The sequence below is a fragment of the Opisthorchis viverrini genome, assembly GCF_000715545.1.
Source record: "Opisthorchis viverrini unplaced genomic scaffold opera_v5_158, whole genome shotgun sequence".
Classification (NCBI taxonomy): Eukaryota; Metazoa; Platyhelminthes; class Trematoda; order Opisthorchiida; family Opisthorchiidae; genus Opisthorchis; species Opisthorchis viverrini.
In genome coordinates, this window is record NW_008751812.1 from 844,510 (window position 1) to 866,549 (window position 22,040).

General features: G+C 42.4%; 1 protein-coding gene across 1 annotated transcript in view; it reads right to left on the reverse strand.

Moving 5' to 3' along the window:
• The window catches only part of T265_14194 (hypothetical protein), a gene marked incomplete at both ends in the record, with an annotated part of 65,096 nt that overhangs the window by 20,676 nt on the left and 22,380 nt on the right, over positions 1–22,040 (reverse strand). Inside the window, 5 exons of the mRNA XM_009172477.1 lie at positions 4,876–5,042; positions 7,073–7,351; positions 7,561–7,794; positions 9,068–9,200; positions 20,717–20,925. Of these exons, the coding sequence (XP_009170741.1) occupies positions 4,876–5,042; positions 7,073–7,351; positions 7,561–7,794; positions 9,068–9,200; positions 20,717–20,925 (1,022 nt within the window). The remainder of the gene's footprint in view (positions 1–4,875; positions 5,043–7,072; positions 7,352–7,560; positions 7,795–9,067; positions 9,201–20,716; positions 20,926–22,040) is intronic.

A 22,040-nucleotide genomic window follows, 5' to 3' on the forward strand; every position in this document is an offset into this window, starting at 1 on the left:
TGCGTTAAATGCATAGCTCCTTTTCCACCCCCCCCTCACTTGACAACCTACTGACAGTGCTGGATTTATGCACCAACTTACCAGCTCGCGCGTGCAATGCGCAGCTACCTCCCCCCCATCCCCCCAAATAATCGGTGAACGAAACTGCGACATCTACAACCACTGTGCGACGAGTGCGCGGTTCTTACAGCTGTAACTATGGCCTGTAGCTATAAGTTTGGTTGCGACGTTTGTCACAGCTTCGTTGTCGATTGAACTACTTCTTTCAGTTGCTGTTTTGCGCAAAATCTTGATACTTTGCAGACAGTCATTGCAGTTTATAGCTTTCTCAGTGGTGTAGCGTCCACAATAGTTGCCGAATGGTTTCGCTTATTTGTGCGGCCTGTCTGTAATGATAATATTAACTGTCTGTGGATAAATCAATGGACAGATTTCTATGTCCTGAATTGTTCTGAACACCACAGATGATGACAAGGTAAAGACTTTTTTCATTTCTTGTCTCAGTATAGCACTGATGGTTCATCACAAACCCATAAAGTGTCTTGTAACACCCACCTTATGCAATGACGGGTATCATCTTGCAAGAGGACCGAGACTTCCTTTTTCTCAGTGACGAATGTATCTAGGCTAAGGAACATGAAGACTATAACACGGTGGTAGGAAAATAGATGTAACTCTATCTAATGTCAAACCGGACATTCTCCAACTATTCCGTGCATTCACTGTGTGCGCCAGAGTTCATTCCAACCTTCGATCGCTGCAACAGTGGACTCGCAATTAGCTAACTATCGGCACAATTCTGAGAATTCCTAATAAGACTGCAACATCCACACGGTGCTTCTCGACCCTTCGCGCAGACTGCCTTTAACTGCAGGACGAAAAGTTAACTGAGATTTGGAAATCTCCTCATACTGTCATCAAACTTTAGAATTGGAAGCATCCCACCCTCCATCTAAGAGGTCGTTACTAGAGGAGCCAGTCAACAAGTAAACACGTGATGTGAATGAGTGATGAATGAATGTGATCAGAGATGAATGAGTGATGCTATATTCTGTTAAGGTAAGAGTTACTTACACTGCTGGTCGGCTATGCGTGGTCGGACTGTATGGTCGCTGGCAGTTTGCGAGATGAGCGTTGATGCCCACTCCGAACGATTATTAAACAGCGGTGCAAAGCTTCTTAGCTGTTTAGAGTAGACTGGCAGGCTGATAACCGTGCCGAAATTTCAGTAACATCCATATTATATCCAAACGTTAGCGTGGGTGTAGTTCCGTATGATTTTAACGGTTGGTTCGCCGAGCTAGGCAATTTGATTGCAAACGCTTCATCCTCAATCGAGGTAACATCATCAGTACGCTATTGTGGTTGGTTCGCGAGCTAGGCAATTTGATTGCAAACGCTTCATCCTCAATCGAGGTAACATCATCAGTACGCTATTGTGGAGCGTACTGGAGCGTAGTGAACAAACCAATGACCATTTGTGCTTCCTGAGCTACCAACATTCTCCATCTTGAGCTGTGTAGCAAAACGTGAAAGGATTGGTGAATCTTTCGTAAAAGGCACCAAAAGGTGTCCTGTTTTCTATTTATTAATTGCGGTCCCCAAACAGTTGCTCATTGGTGAGGAAAAAATAATGTTACCCTTGTCTAGTGTCTTCTATTTCAACGTTCACCGGTAAACTAACAAGTAAGTGTCATCCCCTAAGGCTTAAAAAAATGAATCAAATAAGTACATGTTCATAAAACAAAACGCAAGTTTGTGTTTATATTTTGCAAACTGATGGACCCGAAACCAACTGTGAACATAGTGTGTGGATTAAACCGCTGCAAACTTTTACCTGAACCCTCTCAGAAATTCGCCAGATGGTTTATTGATGGTCATTTGCTTGCTTGATAATCTTTAAACACGGGGCAGACAAATGTCTATGTTTGGATGGCTTCCCATCCGCTTTTGAGGTTATGAAACATTCGCATTTCTGAAACAGGATGTTTGTTGCGTGAGCATATTTCTAACATGAAAAAGGTTTTAGGCTGCAACAGAGTGCCTTTTCTTCAAGTGATGAATCTCCAGTGAAAAGTGGGTGACCGGAACATCAAGGGGGAGTAGTAAAAAAACTCAACTTCAACGTCACAATTCTGCTGAAGACTTGGAGAAGGAAAAGCCAGTGTTTACATTTTATTAACGAGTAGAAAAACAATGGGCAGCTGAGTTAATTCAAATAATGAGACTTGCAGAGTCTCAATTGGGTGCATGCTGAGTGCCTTGGGAAAAACCACAAAACCACAGGTGTACCAAAGAATAAACTTGGGTGAATAAACTGAATCAGATAGACTTATTCTATGAACTTTCAGCTAGGTTGAGCAACGCGTGCTTCTATGTTAGATCAAGCTTTTGTTCAGAAGATACCAGGGAAAACTGGCTTGAATCCCTAGGTGCAGGTGGGTTGGCTTGTCATTCATTGGTTTCACAATCGTATAAATTGACTCAAATTAGACTAGCAGACTACATCTGTCGTTTTTCTCAGAGTTGCATTAGCCATGAAAAATCTGGGTGGAGACACTTGTATCAATTTCCCTGAGGACAAATAGTGAAGAAAACTAGGATGCAATGGATCTTGCTTTACAGGCGAATCGGATTGGTCGACTGTCAGCTGATTCCGACTTACAGAGCAGGTCTTAGTGATGCCAGAAAACACCATGAGTCCTTCTATTAAATATTAAATATGCTCGCCTCTTTAAACGTTCAAAAAGGGATCAGTAAATCTCATATGGAGGACCCTTCGGAGGAAAACCGCATTTGTATACATCGAAATCAAATACCTCAAATTTCGCTAACAATAGAGCGTTTTCAGATCACATTGATACTGATGAAGATCCAGCTGGATCTTTCGTTCATCATGTATAAGGGCAAGAAAAACGATATTCACTCTCCTATGAGGTCACAAAAACGAAGTTAATCCCCTCATCCCCAGAAAATCGCCGCCATAGGACCACTACATTAGCGTAGAAATGTTGCCAGTACATAAGCTCCTCCAGTTGTCAAAATTGGCTTGCATTAGAAACTGCAAGACAAACTGCAAGACTCCGCAAACTTCTGTACAGGTGAATCTGTGGCTCAGGTTGCTGGGCTGCGCACTTATTTCATCGATAATCGACAATATGCTCCGTTTAGTGATGTCTCATCGATCGCAGCAATCTTGGTGATGGGCCACTCGCACCCCCCCCCTATTGTCCAGATCATTGGACAGGTGAAAGGTCAAACTAATGAGTGCACATTTTCACCACTGGAAGGGGTAAGTAAGCTAAAGGAGAACTACTGAAAAACTCTTGATTAAATTGGTGGCTTATTTGGAGTTCCTTGAAGATACACATCATCATCATCATCATCATCATCACCATCGACAGCGTGACATCAGTGTTCAACACCGATGCTTCACTGCCGTACAGCCATGATTTGGTTGAAAGCCTTATTGTAAAGAAAATAGTAAAGGTGGATGGGGGAGGGACTTAGTGCTAGCTTACCACAATCATTCCGAGGTGCCTACACCTCCAGACATTCACTCAGGCAATCTGGATAGAAACTGACAACAAGAACGTCACTGACATCGGTTGGCAGCCATATCTTGTAGTGTCTCCAACCAGGCACAGTGAGGATCACGCGGTCCCCACCCTGGAAGGCGAGTAGCACCGACAGCGCCCAAGCGTTTCGTGATCTCCTTCATACTGCTCTGCCAGGTCATGGGTTGGCCACCCCTCTGTTTACGCCACTCTCTTCGGCAAACGATGGTTCGGCATGCGCAACACATGTCCCAACCAACGCAGCTTCTGGTGCTGGATACATTCTTCAAAGGAAGTACCCGTTACACAACCGAAAACACGCTTTCTAACTACCTCGTTACGGATTCGTCGACATCAACCCACACGAGCTATGGTTCTGAGACAACGATTGTCGAACACTTGAAGACGTCTCAGTTCCGCTGCTCGAATAGGCCAAGTCTCACAGCCATACAACAAGACAGCCCGTACTGTAGCTTGATACACACGTCCCTTCAGATTCAGGGGAAGATACACGTCACCATTTGCTCGCTAGCTTGCAACGCCACATGTCACGATCATGTGTGCTTTGATAATCTTGGAAAAATCAATGGTTTCTTTGGCCGATTTAAAAGAATCTTCACATTTTAAAAATATCCTCGGTTCGCAATACGTTCGCCACTCTCCAGTGTACAACGAAAACTTTTATAGGTACACACTACTAGCTACCAAACAGTAGTTGCAATAAGAAAATAAATGTTTGTCGGGACGCCACCTCAACAATCAGGTCGTTTTTTGACCGTAGTGGTTCAACTCCTAAAATCAGGAAATCCACGTTTTACGATGCTGTCAAAATCTAGGTGGGCGATTGTGCGATACAAGAGAGGTGGTAAGCATCAGGGATACCTTTAAACAAATCCGTGGTTGTAAGGAAGGGAAGCAGTGGTCTCAACACTTGCCTTGGTGGTAACGATAGTGACAAAGCAAATATCCAGCCTAGAAGCTCACAGGAAGTAGGAATCACGCAGTGCGACAGGGGACTGCGCAGAACGGTGGGTTCTAACCGATGAGTAAGCCCACTCTAAATATAAGACAGAAAGGTCTGAACACAGCAAGGTTTGAATAAATCAGCAGAAGTTGTGAACGGAGTGCTCTTTATAAACAGAACGAACGACAGAAACTAAAAGATGAAATGTGTGACTTTTGTCTTGAAGATCCATACTTAAGCAGCCGGAGGTCAGTCAGCATTCGGTGATCAAGCATTACTATATACTTGGAGATTAACTGACAGGGAACGTTCAGCAATACGAAACAATAAATTGCATGGGATGTAACAACGAACCTCAAGTTCGCCTAACAGACGGGACTTCTCTTCGGCCAAAAGTGAATGATCATTTAAGATTGCTTCCTTTTCGGCAGACAGTTTGTCTTGTTGTTCCTTCATATAAGCCTTAATTCCTTCCGTTTCATTATCTGTACTTGGCTCCTCTCCGGTGTCTTTTCCCGTTCCTGATACGAGGGAGAAAAGAAGGGTAATTTCAAGTGCCGGCAATTCACTAGCAGATAATGCGGGTATTATAAATTGAAAACACACGCAAAGCGCATCATTTTGGTTTGCCAGTATTATGTATTTTAGCACACCACCCAAAACACTAGTTGCCACTGACCTACCACGACATCTCACAGAACCAGCTTTGCCACATAACACGGCAACTAAGTATCGCATATGGTGACAAAATTCAACTCATTCTTAAGACAGAAAACAGAATCAGAAGAATTCCTATACATTTCGCTCACTAGAGAGAAACCAGCTCTAGTGAGAAAAGAAGCTGACCGCTCTAGGGAGAGTGGGTGTTAGCAGATACCAATCCTACTGGAAATTCAACGGCTTTTATTGGAACTTGGTCCTTTATTCTAACAACCGTTTACTACTCCATTAAAGATTGCTCTTGACCATACAGAAAACATACATCTCAAGGATGCTGACAAATCACGCTAGTTGTGCAGGCCTTCGTGCTTACTTTTCTCCGCCTAGAAGTTTCCGCTTGTGTTATGTTGGAGTTGCGATGGTCGGTAGTGAGACTTGCTAGCATTTTGCCTTTCTTCAGCTGTACGTGCTCGTGGGATTTGTAGAATTCACATTCACATCACTCTGGTTGGACAGTTCCCTTAAGCCCTGGAGCAAATGTCACAGTAAATCTACACCAAATGGAGGAAGCATGAACTCGGGTTTCATCCGCATTGAGGCTCATCAAGAGTGGGTATTTTGGCCGTGCCAGGGACATATGACATGCGAGTGTGGTACCACGATTCCATCAGGTCAGGCTCTACGCACCTGAGTTATCCCATCTGGAAAGACGAATGTCCATATCCCAAAACAGCCAGTAATATGTATTATTGGTGAGTTCTAATAATGGTGAACATGGAGTCCTGTGCTTTCCACTTTGGCATGGACTCACCGTAATAACTGCACTAGGATATGAGCAAAACTACAACTTGGGAATGAGTTCCGTCTTTCGTTTACGCAGCTCCGTTTTCCTGCTTACTTATGCTCCTCTGGTCTGGCCGTAGGTCAAATGATGGACCAAATGAACCAATCACCGATGGGTTGAAACCAATGTCTGAATTTCTCGTTGGATCCATCATTCGTACTCGGGTAAGCTTTCTGTAGGGGTTCAAGCGCGTTCGGTTAGTGTAGTGTTTTGTTAGCCCAGGGGATTAAGCTGTGATAACCGGCCTTAAGACCCATTTTAGGGAGACAGATGAACTTCATTATCCTTGAAGCCTATAGTGGGAGTATTGAGAAATATAAACGCACGATGTGAGGCTCTAAATATGCCTCGCATCCCGTTAAAATGGCTGGGATGTGAATGTATCGATTCATTTCAGTTCGGTATGCAATCTAGAAATCATTGACTTGCAGTAACACCTGCAATGTTTGTCTCGATAGTCGCTCAGCTACACAGTTTCAAAACTGACCCCAAATAACGCGAGGTGCAGGTTACCAAATGATATCGATACATGCGAAGTGAGGTTCCAAATTTGCGTGCCATCTTTTTGTTCGCAGTGTCATTCTACAACATCCGCTATAAATGTGGCTGCTAGAGATATCAAGCGTAGAGAGAACTAGGGAACTAATTGGGGTATGTAGCACTTAGGCTATTCGCAGATGTATAGTACGTTCATAATAAGACTTGAGGATTGCTTTTCCACGCACGTTTTTGGAACGTTCCCCCCAAGGTGTTATGATTGGAAAATTAGTCGCTAGAATTGGGCGCCTCTTCAGGCGAGGAGCCTTGTGGTCAATATCTCCATCTCCTGGACCAATGTACGGGAATTAAGTAAGCAGGTAGCATTTGGCAGACAAGTTGAGGTATGAGGCGGTAGATCGCACGCCCAGGTTTGACCAGATGACATCTCTCACTTAAGTGCTCCTCTGACCTGATCTTCCTGCTTGGGTTTCCTTAACGACATTCGGGCAAGCAGGAATTATACTAGTTCACACTTAATGTGCATATCCTCTGAACAAGGGAACTAACCGGTTATTGTGCTCTGTTTTTGTGATCTTCGGCGCCGACTGTCCCCCAGTTCTCGCTGGATTCCTGCACTTCGATTTTTCAGCAACGATTTGAGACGTTCAATCTCGGATTGGTATTCACGCAAAAGAGCATCTTTTGGGTCTTCATTGATTTTCGGTCTGTTTTTGATGTTTTTGGCCCGACTTGCGTAGCGCAATGTATTGAGTGTCTCATCGTAGTTGTAAGTAGCTGGACCAATGTTTGCCACCATGACTGTTTTGGCGTTACCACCAAGAGAATCTTTAACATGGGATGAAGGACCAGGTAATTAGTAAGCAATGAAGGAATCTTTTCTAAATACCTAATTTATGAACTGAGGCACAACAACAGCTGCACACCACCACGTAACTGAGGAACCCAACCAAACTCTTCTTCGGGTAAGTGGATCATTTAGTGCAGATAACCACTGTCCTCACATAGAGGTACAGCTCTGAGAAGAACAAAACTACCTACATCTCGCTGGATTCCTGCACTTCGATTTTTCAGCAACGATTTGAGACGTTCAATCTCGGATTGGTATTCACGCAAAAGAGCATCTTTTGGGTCTTCATTGATTTTCGGTCTGTTTTTGATGTTTTTGGCCCGACTTGCGTAGCGCAATGTATTGAGTGTCTCATCGTAGTTGTAAGTAGCTGGACCAATGTTTGCCACCATGACTGTTTTGGCGTTACCACCAAGAGAATCTTTAACATGGGATGAAGGACCAGGTAATTAGTAAGCAATGAAGGAATCTTTTCTAAATACCTAATTTATGAACTGAGGCACAACAACAGCTGCACACCACCACGTAACTGAGGAACCCAACCAAACTCTTCTTCGGGTAAGTGGATCATTTAGTGCAGATAACCACTGTCCTCACATAGAGGTACAGCTCTGAGAACAAAACTACACAACAGGGGGCAAGTTGTTCCAGTTTTGCCATTTCATGCCTCACTGGGATGACACTGGCATTCCAGCAGACAGGAAAACGAGCTCAGGCAAACCCCATATGCCTTGCTATACCATACTATCACTGTTAGGTTTTTCAACTCATCTATCTACTTTAAGCCCCGTTCTAAGCTAGGCCATTCATGGTCCAGCACACCATAGACGTTAGCTGTATAGAAATCTCGTAGGTGAGAGGGACTCAAATACATGGTCGATGTTACCAGTTTTCTACATGATTTCATGCAACTACGTACCAGTTTAGAGGGAAGAACGTTTCAGTCATTAAGAACATTTCGGTAATAGTCACCTTTTTCAAATTGTGGGAAATCACTCACTATCTGCGAGTGTAAGGTAAAACCATTACTACTATTGTAGCACATGACTCGATAAAGCAACTTGTTTTAGCTCTTCAGAGAGTCCCCGGTTGTGAACAAGTTTTTTTCTTTCAGACGAAGAACACTTTTAGGTGGCCACTCAACTAATCGGGCACATCGATAAAAGGCTTGATGACATAGAACTACCAGTTATCTCGCGGTATGTGTTCATTCGAAGGCCTAAAGTCATTTGAATCTTAAAACGAACATCACTCTACAGCTCGTATCCTGTGAAACACCCGTTCCCTAAGCAACCCCTCCCCAGTCTACTTCATGACACTTCTTCCTGGCAGTCGATAGATTATTTCATGTATCAGCTCTAATCTGATCTTCCGATATCCGACTTTTGTGTTTTTGTTCCTTACATAACTCTCTTCGTGGATAAAATCAGCGCAGTGCCGATGGCATCTGATTTTTAAAAAAAAACTATCCGACTTCCATGTGACTAAACAAAAGGACTTTACAAAACAATAATAATAATAAAACAACAATAATAAAACAATAAGTAGAAGTCACTAGCAATTTTGTTGAATGTAGCACAAAACAAGTGAGTTATGACATCCAAACCAAGGAGATTTGGGTTAAAATACTCCAAATAACTGAGGAACAAATCGGTCATCGAACACACAATGGGTTGCAACACTAATAGAATCACCTTGAAGTAGACGTGTGAGCTTCGAGTCCCGATAAGGTATGTGGGTACTTTTCCCGTCGACTAATGCGGAGATGACATTTCCAAGAGTAGACAAACTCAGGTTGATCTTGGTCGCCTCCTTCAGTCGTTCTCCCTGAAAAATTATGTACATATGTATTCATTGTTCTTCGTGGAAGTTGCCCATGGTAACTGATACGTTATTATGATTTGTCAGAATTACTCAGACACGACTCTTCCACACACATTTAGTTGGCATTTCAAATGTTACTTTCAGTTGGGATTATAACCTGCAAGTGAAGCCAGATTACGCTGATAAACCGAGGCGCACTGTATAATTGTTTCTTCCAGGGAGTTTGGTCGGGAGATCGCCAGTCTGTGAGTTTCATGAGATACGCAATGCTGATGATTCTCAATAGGGATAAAACATCTGCACAGTGCTTCTTAGGTTTTCAGCATAGGCTAGCCTAACTTACAGGGCGAAATCTCGATTAAAAACTCCCAAACCTCCTCAGATTACCAACAACAATATTAGCTGAATGCAACACAAATACAGACGGATTCATATACTAGATATTTATCAATTACCCTTGTATAGATTCCATTACATTAAGAGTTGAACGCGACCGTCCAAGAATGTCCAACGTTCCGTGTGTGCGACAGATTAGGAATATTTGGTTGTCCTTGGTACTAATTGGGATGTGTCACCAAGATGTACCCCACGCACCTATCCTTGAACTTGATTTGACCCGTCTCAAGACATGTCAGATCACTTATGTCCACAGCTTACGTGTCACTATTTTATCACCAGAAGGCTAGAATGAGTGTTTGGAGGTATTTCGGGATGACTCAAGGTACGTTAGAAACAGGTCTCGTTCCATTCTTTCTACAGCATCAAAGTGTCAGCGTTGATGCTGGTGCCCATAACGATGACGATAAGAATTCCATGGAGGGCTAGGCTAGTGCATGAAAAGTATTGGGATACACAAAGTTCTGGAACCCACAGTCGAGATACATTTCTTATAAAGTGAAAGTGTCAAGCAGCCTATCAGAATGTTCTTCTTAGGAAGGGAGGCTTTCGGCTGGTTCCTGAGGTCCACAGCTATCGCTCTCAGGAGGGAACACATCGAAGGACAGGCTGTTCGGTTAACTGGTTAGCTGGTCGGTCGGCCCGGCACTTGACGTTGCCTATCCTGAGGGCAGCAACTGTTGTTTACAATGTGCTTTGCCATGCCATAAGCGGTGCATTTTAAAGAATTGGTGATAACTCATTGAAAAAGGACGTAAAATGCGTTAGTGATATCAAAAGATTTGAAGCTCAGTAATATTTACCGGTCCTTGATCAGATGTTTGTTGGCCTGTTCGTCTAGCTTGGCAAGTGGCAGGGAGAGAGCAGAAATTTGCACAACAAAGAAGTCTCTCCAAACGGAAACCAATTAGCGGAGGAAAAGATTAAAGATCTCCAGTGAATTGACCAGTAAAATACATGAGGAAGTAGTCCCGTAATACACAGAACTCATACAATCGGGTTAATTGTATTTCAAGCGGCTTCATTAATGTAGTGTCACAGTCAAGTGATAAAATTGAGGAGGGTTCTATGCCGGCTTGGAACTCAAGTTACGACAATACCATAGCAGGGAGGGTTCGTCTGAATATGTCCAAAACAAACCTCAGAAAGGGTTTTCGACTGTCTTTCGCTTCCAGCCAAATCAACGAGGTTTAATTTGCCCACACGGATGTGATTTTCATCATCAGCTCCCAGCTAGAATCGAAGTGATAATATCGAAAGAGAAACGGAATCTTGAATTACCTGACAACACTCAATGGTCACAATGAATATCGCATGAGACCTTGAACTATGTTCGTTCATATTTGTTGCGCTAGTACACCAGTAACCCCTTCACAATCAAACGAACATACCCAACGGCGCGATTTTGGTAGCCGATATTCATCACTTTTTGAATTTCATCAATGTTCCGGGTGAGGACTGAGGATAGATCCTGTGGAAAGAAGAAAATTGGTTCACTTGACATTCTGAGCTAAATCAATCGCTATTGCTGGTGAGATTCTTAGTAGAAAGTGAAGTGTATCTGTACCTTTGTTTTGGGACAAAGCTAACACCAATGACCATGACTAGTTAACTTCCCTTTCTCAAAATCTTACAGATCAACCTTGTCTTTTTCCGGCTACTGTGTCATCTGATGTTTCCGTCAGCAAATTCCCAGCCGAAAAGTACACGAGAACTGGAGAGTGGGAGACTTCCGGTTGTCCAACAAGGTCCTGAATGATTCCCAATGTGGAATAAATATCGGTCAATTTCGCATTAGATTTTACAAGTATAACAAAAGAGGTATTTAATATTGCAAGCTCAAGTGTTTAAAGCCCGAATTTACTGTCCGGAAGGTCCGTGGTTCAAATCCGACCTCTGCCTCTCGACTTCCCCTGTCTAGGCTTGTGCAACCTGGCAGCCCTCTCAGCCCTCGTGCTTCCTTCGGGTGGCATGGCATCAAGGCACCGAAAGAGCTGAATGACTTTTTTTACATACATATCCAGCAGCATGTTTGATATAACTCGCCAAAGCAGTAATGGGAAACTGTTTAGTGATATTCCAATACATTAATATGAAAGCTGAGTCCAGATTGCTGACTGCAAATAACTAAGAACATCGGACTTTGACCTGACCTAGATAGCAGTCCAAGAATAACTGGATGGCATCAAGCACCGAAAGAGCTGAATGACTTTTTTTACATACATATCCAGCAGCATGTTTGATATAACTCGCCAAAGCAGTAATGGGAAACTGTTTAGTGATATTCCAATACATTAATATGAAAGCTGAGTCCAGATTGCTGACTGCAAATAACTAAGAACATCGGACTTTGACCTGACCTAGATAGCAGTCCAAGAATAACTGGTCAAATGAAGTGAATTAAACCACACACGGTTAAATGTCATTCACAATAACACGTTATCGGTTAAATAACTTGTTTGCGGGCAATAACTCATCAAAACCAGCTGGCCTGGATTTAGCATTTATATAATAAGCAATAACTAACAAGTTGTGGCTATAGACAGGACAGGCATGCGTGCGCCACGCCCCAACAGGAACTATGTGAACTAGACAACAAAGTGCATGAAACCTACTCGACATTCATTTCCTCTTTTGCCGTCCACTTCATGCTTAGAACTGGGGTATACTCCCAACTTCAAAATACTGCTGACTGGAATTCTCGCTATCCGCCCCAATCACTTCGTCTTACTTGCTTCAAAATATATACAACATATGGCGGCCCAAAGATAGCATAGAACAACCTCCAGAAGATATTTAAAGTAGCTGGCTAAAGTAAATTATCTTTTGCAAATGGTAATGGACAAGCCCCTGAACTGCGCTATAACGGATGACAGGCAGCAACTGCTTATATATTGTTTACAATGTATGCACATCTCACGGAACAGCTTTTACTTAAGCAGCTTCAAGGCTGACCCATAAAACTAAGTTCTCTCCTGAGCCATTATATCACTGGGAGGCCATTGCGGAGATTTTTTCACCAGAACTTCCTCGTACGACGTAATGATGAGAATAATCAGATTCTGTTACATGGTCGGTATCTGCATGCTGTAAGTACATGGGTTGCTTCTGAGCAATTGGGAACGGAAAACTTCTAGAGAGGTTAAATGACTTGCAGATTAATTTTCTAGCGCACTCTAGTGTGATTATGTAGATTGCACCTATCAACCGTTTTATGCGTGGAATCACGTCGATCATTAATTAGAAAAACCTAACACGCACTTCACGTCAAAAATGAATCATCACTAGCTTATACAGAGAGGGAAACAGAGGATGTACTGTATAGAGAGGATTGTTCAGGTGCCGTTTGATAGCCCCACTCCCTTTTTCCAGGTGGCACAAACTGGAAGTTTAGACAGGTGCCAGTAGGGTTTTCGAAATGTTTATTTCAATAAACGCATTTCGTCGGCGGTCCCAGTGCTATTTACCAACAACAGTGGATCGCACCTGTCAGAGGGACTAAGCACATCTGCTAGATGGAACAACCGCACGTGCTTACAAGCTGCCACCTGCTGCGCAATCCCGCTTTACTGACCTATACGACCGGACCGTCCGAACCCGGTCCTTCCACCTGATATCTTGTATCGATGATGAGCCGATAAATTTCTTAGTATTCTTGAGTTGGAACAGAGCTGGAAAGTTGTGTTTTACGAACTCACTAAGGTTTACAGTACACAGGTCCGCAACATCCGATATTTGTCATTTTGTTGAGAAAATTCTGCCTGGTCAGGACAATACTCTGCAGAAGCTTTTTCAGCCATTTACTACAAAGAGAGCAAAAACTAAACGTAGTGTATCATGAGGAGTCTTGCACACCTAGTGTGGACGATGTGGATGTGTGGAATGCGCTGCTTAGCAATGATTCGGTGATTTGTCCCAATGGAGCTACGAAAAGGCCGCATACGTAGGCACAGACCAAGTCAGGTGCGGTCCATGCGTACATGATGGCTCGTAGTCTAAGTTTGCTGTAGCGAGTTAGCTAAATGACCTACATTTTTAAGGAGATGTTGCGGGGTAACAAATACTGGTAGAATCATATATTTAAGCACATCATACAAACTATTTCCGGAAGTCTACTTAACACCCACTTGCTAACCAAAGATTGGTGAGTGTCTTAGAGATTGAACTCATCACAGATACATTTCACGTTGGCAGTTTTCTGGAGGACAAAGTTCATGCACCGTGGCTTGATTGAAGCGGATGTACTCAGCGGTGATCACGGTTGCCTGACATAATCTCATTCAATCTCGCCGAAAAGGACATGTGAGACACTAGACCAGCGAACTTCGAACATAGGAAAGAATTCATCAGTGGGATGCGAAAAGATATTTTACTGCACCCCAGAGAAGTTAGTTAAGTCGGACCGAAAGAATTCTGAAGTGCGAACAAGTAAACGGATAACAATGTTAAAGAATTCTGATGTGCCGGTGTGCTACCGGTGGAACATGCGAGTAGTGCCTGTTCAAGTTTCAAAGCATCGTCCCAAAATCTGATGAAAGATTCATATGGAAGTCATTGAACCATTTTCCAGCGTTTGTTCATTATTGGTTAGTAGTTAAACAACGTCCAGGAAAGTTCAGGGAGTTGGCTTAAGGATGTCCACTTTTCGAAAGACCTAGCCGATTAAGGTTTTTAACTCTTGTGTCTGATAGCATGCAACCACTTTGTTTGTTGGTTAACAAACAAATATGGTTTGCTGAACCTGACGACTGAGTTGCCAACGCTTCACTACCGTTTGAGGAGACATCGTTTATGTGTGGTCCATGCTTCTTTCCTTAGTAAAATGCCTACATAGCCATCCCCTTTATCACTCACCCGACGGCCTTCTTACTTACTCGTCCACTCACTCGTTTCTTACTTACTGGCTTACTTATTTGATCACTAACTTACATATGCACCTGATTACTTGCTTATTCGCCAATTCATTTATTCACTTATTTGCTTACTTATCTGACTGCCCACTTATGCACTGGCCGATGTACTTGCAATTGCTATACGTTTGTTTCTTCTTAACAGAAGGTGGGTCGGCTCGATACGACAATGGAAACCGAACGAACTAAATGCATGATGCAACGGCTTATTTATCTGTGTTCTCCTGCCGCTTGCAAAGAAAACGTCATGTTTCGAATATATTTCGGCCAAACTCAATGCAAAATATATTTTGTGACTTTGAAGATCCGTTTCAACCACTTAGAAGTGAACAACTTCTCATATTCTTGAAGTATTTGCAAGTCGGTGAGGTCATCTAAAGTTACAATCTGTAGTTTAGTAATTTTAATGCAGCACACCTTTGCAAAACCAGTCACCATTTAAACGCGTGAAATGACAAGTAAGTGGAAGTAGTCAAAAAAGGTAGCGCAGGAAGTCCATGAAAAAATGAGCCAGAAGGATTCGGTGTTATCAATTCACATGGGTGCGTAAAGTGGCAATTTACATTTTTTTATGGAAGTGCTACATTCATTAGCTTGAAACCTGTTTGCACAACAAACATATCACTGAACACGAGTGCTACAAGCCATTACACAAACGCCCAACTTTGATTACATACTAACCACCACAACTAGTGGGCCTTTCATAAGAGCTGTTCATGATTAAAACCACCAATCATATCACAAACACCACACTCCCAAGTCCTTTTTCGTTTAATAAAATCGATACGTTCACATGTATCAATATACAAACAATTTGGAAACAAATGATCTCTCCGGAACTTTGTGTGGATACTCCGTGTTCTGACGATGTTTCACAACACTTCTGAGAATAGATTCCTCTTTGTGGCCGAAATCCCTGTCATGACATTCCTGAAGTTTGTTTAATTTTTCTTCCCAAATATTTTAATATTTTCTGTACAATTGCGATTTAGAATAAACAAATCGACTTCAATCGTTTAACTGTTTTGCTGTTTTCAGTTTTGAGACATTTCCATGGACCTTCCGATTTTCATGCAGAACACCGATGTACACTTATAGTAACGTAATATACAACTTCATTTCCGGCGACCGGACATAGTGACCATAATCATATTAAAAGATCATTTTTACTTGCTCGTCACACTGGCTGCAATAAATCTAGGTGTCGTTCAGAACGTTACATTACTGTTGTTGTCATTTGCATGTCTTAAAGGATCATACTTTCAGTACATTGCACTAAATTTGTAGCAAGCAAAATCACTGGAGGGCTGAATCAAGAAAAATGACTTTTCTTTCCATTGGCTTACAAATTTGGCATAGGCCTTGGCAACAAAAGGTAAATTAAGTCATTACTAGGCTGTCATCACACTGCCCCTGGCTAAGTTAGTTTGGTAAGTTTATATAGCTTTTTAAGACACTGAATTTGTGTAAAGTGTGTATTAATTCTTTTACAGAAACGAAAAATCGATGGCCACCGATTCCCTGTATCGAAACAGTCCACCCACTGGGTTGTGGTCATGACACTTTTTACAACGTCTAAACTACTTATTTGAAGCAAAGTAGCTTGAGTAGATTCGGTATGATTGTTGTGTAGAACCATGGCCTGGCAGCGATAGCGCCCGTGAACAGAATACTTATAGATAAATATTCTTATGCAGAAGTTGTGCGCACATACGGCCTACTCACAGAAGGTATAACCTTAATTATTGGTTGATGCATTTTTTTTGTGGACTTCTCGAAAAAGGGGACTCAATTTGGCACTCCTGGCGCTCCACTTGAGCAACGCTCCATTAGCTGATGAAGTCAGCAAATTTCACTTCATGTATTGTTGCTCTGTGAGCCCATATTGAGTTAATCGAGACCCACCAGATGCTATAACGCTCAGCATTTTCGGCGTAACCTAGATGTAACAGAGTTTACATATCTATTTCGGGACCAATTATTGCTTCAAAAGAGCCTATATTCACAAAATGCTTCGCCCTACATCCACTATATAGAATTCAAATACACGGCGAACAGTATTAGACCCTCATCCACAAAAAATACATAAATAAAAAAATGCGACTGGTTGGTCGGTTTGTTGTATCACTCAGAAAAACACTGGGTATAACGGGAAGCAGAACACCACAAATGCATCAAATCATGGTTTCACGTATATAACTTGTTCAACACGTAATTAATTACCGAAAATGGAGCCATTTACATTACAACCTCAACATCAGGTGGCCAAACCGTATTCCGTGAAGAATTCTAAAACACATTCATGTCAATTTTGAATACGTGTTCCGATGATTTTAGTGTTTGTAACTCTAAACGTATGCAGGCTTCGTGGTAACTAGAGATAGTGAATCGAGATGGCGGCTATCAGTCTAGAAAATAAGTGCGGTATGTAAGACAAAAAACCATCTGATTCACAAGTTCAGACGCCGACAGTTTATGAGTGCTTTGTACAGAGTCAATAGAATAATTTGGGAGTTACGTTGCCTCCGACTCAAGTCCAAGTCAACAACTCTCGCTGTGTTAGGTGGACTGATGAGGTTTCATGATAAATTATCTGCATAACACTTAGATGTTTACCGCTCAAGCTGGTGATTTTATCTAGGACCATTTTGTGTACTTCATCATCGGCGGATATCGCCCAGCAGCCATTCTGTCAAGGATCAATAATTTAGGTCTCATTTGTGGTCTATTCTGAATACAGAGGTAAACCAAGATACAATAAATTTGACGCCAAGTTAATAAGTATGACTTATCTTGCGACAAAACGAGAGCTCAGACAGCACTTCAATAGTAGTGTATCACGTCTATAGAATGTATCGCGGTTTCTCGAATATGGTACCAACTGAAGCACAAGGCGGCCTGATGCAGCACACTCGACTGCCTAAAAGCACCGTAAACGAGGGATTCAGCTGGGTTCCAAGTACGCATCTCGTCAAAACCAAATTGGTCTGTAAATGAGTGCATTTCTCTGGCACCGTAAAGAGGGATTCAGCTGGGTTCCAAGTACGCATCTCGTCAAAACCAAATTGGTCTGTAAATGAGTGCATTTCTCTGGAGATTACCTGTCTTGAAACAAAACGAGAGCAAAGACAGGACTTTCCTGCTTATTGAGAGCATAACCTCAGTGCATAACACGACTAGCTCGCCACCGTAAAATTGAGTCAACCTTTACTATACATAGATAGAGGGCCCAGTGACTAAATGGAATTAAGAGGACCAAAACCATTCAAAATTTCTTGCAACTTTGGACCTTCCTCTGTTAAGAAGATTCTTGAGGGTGATGCGCCTTAAAATCACCTGGAAGAAATATTCAACCACCGATAATATGTCAGCGAAATGCTGACTTTGATGAGGAGTATAATGTGGATTTCGGAACGAAATAGAAGAGGCTGACAGGAGTTACAGTTCTTAAGAGGGTCGGAGCAAAGTCAAAACACAGGCTGAAGTGATAAAACCCACAGCTCATTTGCCTTCTACACTGCATCGAGGAGTTGTAGAACCTAAATCTGTTAAGTGCGGTCCAACTGAAAAGATGTCATTATCGTCACCATCAGCAGTTCAACCTTACTATCCAAAACTGTTAAGTTGCGGTCTCATTTATTTGAACACCTTATTGTGGACAAAAGGATAAAGGCAGATGGGAAAAGAACCTAGTGGTTGCGTTTCACAATAATTTCCAGGTATCTACATTTTCAGACACTCATTTAGGCAGTTTGGATAGAAACTGAAATAACGTAATATCCATTATAAATCAAATCTTGCGGTGTCTCCGACCACGCAAGGGGGATCAGGCGAATACCATTCTGCCATTCTGCCAGGTAGAGGCTGGCCACCCTTCCGCTCGCGCTACCATACACTTAGCCCCAAAGCAGCACTCTTTTGCCAAAGTGTGGCCACATTTGTATCATAAGCGACTTATGACACGAAGCTTTTCCACCAACTACAGCTGCTTCTAACGAAATATGCAATGACCTTGTGTTCACTTACTGTCAGAAAGACCAAGATTTTGAGCATATATTTGAACACTGCACCCAAAATCACCTCCTCCACGCACCCGATTACTTAACCGCAAAAAATGAAGGTATCATTTTCAGCAACACCTAAAGAGTGCTAATAATCAAGAGTTGAGGAACAGTACGCAATCTTTTAGAATAATAACCATTTACCCATTAACATCGGTCTTTGGAACACTATTGCGAATATAGACAGACCATTAAACAATGGTTTACTGGGCCTTTGGGATCCTTTTTAATGTGTAAACCACTTAACAGCGTCATAGAATAGAGATTCCCTCGACCCTTTTTGAACTCCTGTTTTCAGAGAATGGTGACTTTTCAGTAACCAGACAGTTCGTTTCGGGGACAAACAGGGCATCTCTACCCACCGAGATAATGCAAATATGTTACATTCGGCTCATTAATCTGCTAAGTAGCGTCGTGATAGATAAACATCTTATCAACACGGAAAAACAAGCTGTTGAAAGGCGTTCATATTTTTATTACTGTGGTAAATTAATTAAATGAACCTCAACGCACACATACATTAGGCCGTAGAACATGAAAAAGTAATGATTTTTTAACGCAAGTTTTGAAAATATTGAGAGGAAATGTATTTGAGCAGCGTCTTGACGGATAAACATGTTCTTCAGAGCATGGACTATACAAGCTAATTGGTGAGAAATCTCTCTATTCCCCTGAGTGAAATTATAGAACATACATTTCAGCCACTCAACCAAACACCACTGTTAGAGCCGAACAAATCTCCAGTGCTTTTGCCCAGTGCTTTGTTGTTTACGCAATGCTCACCTAGTCAATAACCGAACTCGAAAAACGGTAGCCTGGCCTTCCCATGAGACCTAATTCGAGATTGTGTAGAGACCAGGGTCTCTTCGTCGCCAGTGCTTCAATAAGTGAATCAATACGAAGCACACTACTATTATTCCCAAATTTAATCTGCCTAATGCTGTCCTTCTTATCAAGGCTGATTTTGTTTGCTGATGTCCAAAATATTTCTTTAAAATAATGAAATTTAGAAGTAGTCACAGCCGAAAGACTGCCCTCAAATGCAAATTTTACAAGTCTTCAAGCATGTTCGCATACAAACTGCCTGCTTTCTTCCGAATGAAGCAGACAGATACGTGAAAACCAGGCTGGGTTCCGTCCTGCAAGAGGACGCATCGACCACATTTTAATACTTTATCAGAACCTGGAACAGCCACACAGCTTCCAACAATAAAAGATGGTGGTCTTCCTTGACTTTAGAACTGTCGTTGACTCTGTACGATACCCATCAACGGTTGAATTTACAATGCTGCGATGCGCTCCATATTATTAAACAGGTCAGACACCTGGCCACTGCGTACTGTGAATACCAAAGAACTTTCAGTGTTTGATATCGATGTCTTTGGAGGATCCATCGAGTCTGGTAGGAACATCAGATGGATAATTATGAAGTACATCAAATGGGTTTCAGGATAAACAACTAACCCAGCACAAACGGTAGCACTCTATAGGTTTTGCTGGCTTGGTCATGTGCCTCATAAATTGGTGTTCTCGGAGAGAACCTTTTGCACAACGGTAGTGACAGTCACTGTCAGAAAACAGCTGTGCTGTTTATTGCCGTATCCCCAGATGGCGAACACGAGATTGGACATTATGAGGTATGATCTATCTGCGCGCCTAATGACGCTCATTCATCTGAGCCGTTGCTTTCAATGCACAGCTGCCGTACCGATATTCCAACTGAAAACTCCACAGACACTCGTCTATTGACGCATGTTATATCAGCTACCGCCTGCAAGTGTAGCTATTTACCGCACCTTACCCCCAGAATAATCAACGACAAAACTTTAGCAGCCATAACCACTGCACAACAAGTACGTGGTTTTACAGCTGGAGATAATAATGATGGTGAACAGGATGAATATCAGGGGTAGCTCTAAACTAGAAGGACAAATTTCACGTGGATACAAAAGTGATACGGATAATCGAACGGTTTAGCACAACTGTAAATGTTGGCGCTTTCGGCACCCGCGCAAAAGTGGTTTGGTTGATATGACTACAGAACTCCCGATTTGACACACAAGTGATCACAAGGTTGATGTTTCCCACGAAATAATCGGAAACAAAGGCATTAGAATCATTAATTTTGGTCAAGTGGACGGAATAAGCTCACCTTGACATAAATACCGCTATCCGGCTTCTCCTTGATCTCAAGATGCTTTGACTGATCGCGATGGAGAAGGTCACGAAGTTCTTCTTTGTAGATTTCCAGGTAGCTGGCTCTGACCAAATATTCAGCATCTTTTGACTTCGAAATATGTTCAAAAATGTGATAAAATGAATTCGGCATAACTCCACGTAACTGCGGATCGTCCTTAACACCTTGAAAAACAGGAGTTATGGAAAATAAGGAGGACCTTGTATCGTGAATGTCTTGCCAGTCCCCGTTTGCCCATAGGCAAATATGGTACCATTAAATCCTTCGAGAACACAGTCTACTAGGTCACTGAATGTTTTTTCGTAGAGTTCTCTCTGGTTCGCGCTAAGAGTGTTATGCGTGGAAATCAAAGATTCAACCTACTGTTCGTCATATACAGCGTCAAACGTGAACCGTCTAGGTAACTCACCCGCCCGAGGTTTCGGATTATACAGTTCTATTGTGCCATGACTTGTGTCAGCATAGGCGCACCTGAAAAGTCGACATAGCGAAAGAAACCAACTTTCCATGACCATCAGCTATTTCTCTGTCATTAAGCGGACGACAGCGAATAACAACTTTGACGCACTCAGAGTTCTCCGCCCTTGCCTTAATTCAATGTCTTATAAGGATACTCAGCTACCATTGATTCTCATCAGTCTGCGTTCAGATCAGCCGACCGAAGCCAGAAGTCCTGATAGGAAAACGTCCTAACAACCAACAACGCTAAATTTAAAAAGTGCGGATGATCTCAAGGATGAATCCAGGCCATATGTGGCACAACCAAATCAGGGATTCATATATTGGTGCACAGGATCGAGGTTTTCACCCAAGTTTTCAGGGTTGGATTCATTCTTGTCGTTCAGCGGTTTCCGTTCATCCGTAAGGAACAAGCGAAAAAAGGGTGTAAGACCGCGCTTTATGTTATCAGCGCGAGGCAGTAAGCTTGCAAGCCTGAAAATTTAATTAGTGTTTTTCGTCCGTGTTAGTTGGGTCAGTCGTGAAAAACCTGAGAGCCAAACCTTGCACATACAGAGCATAAGGAGGAGTCAGGTACTCGGAGACTCGATTTTGGGAAGTCGGAAACTATGGAAGAGTAAAAAAGTCCTCCGAATTTGGCTCAGGTTTAGCTGAACAGGTACGAGCTTGTAAGACAGCCAAGAAACGTTTGGAAAAAATTCGTGTTTCACTGATGACACTACCTCATATATACCTAAATGACATTGGATAGATCAATACAGAATGCGTCCCGAGAGCACGCCCGGTGTGCAAAGGACGAAGGACTCATAAAGGATGCCAT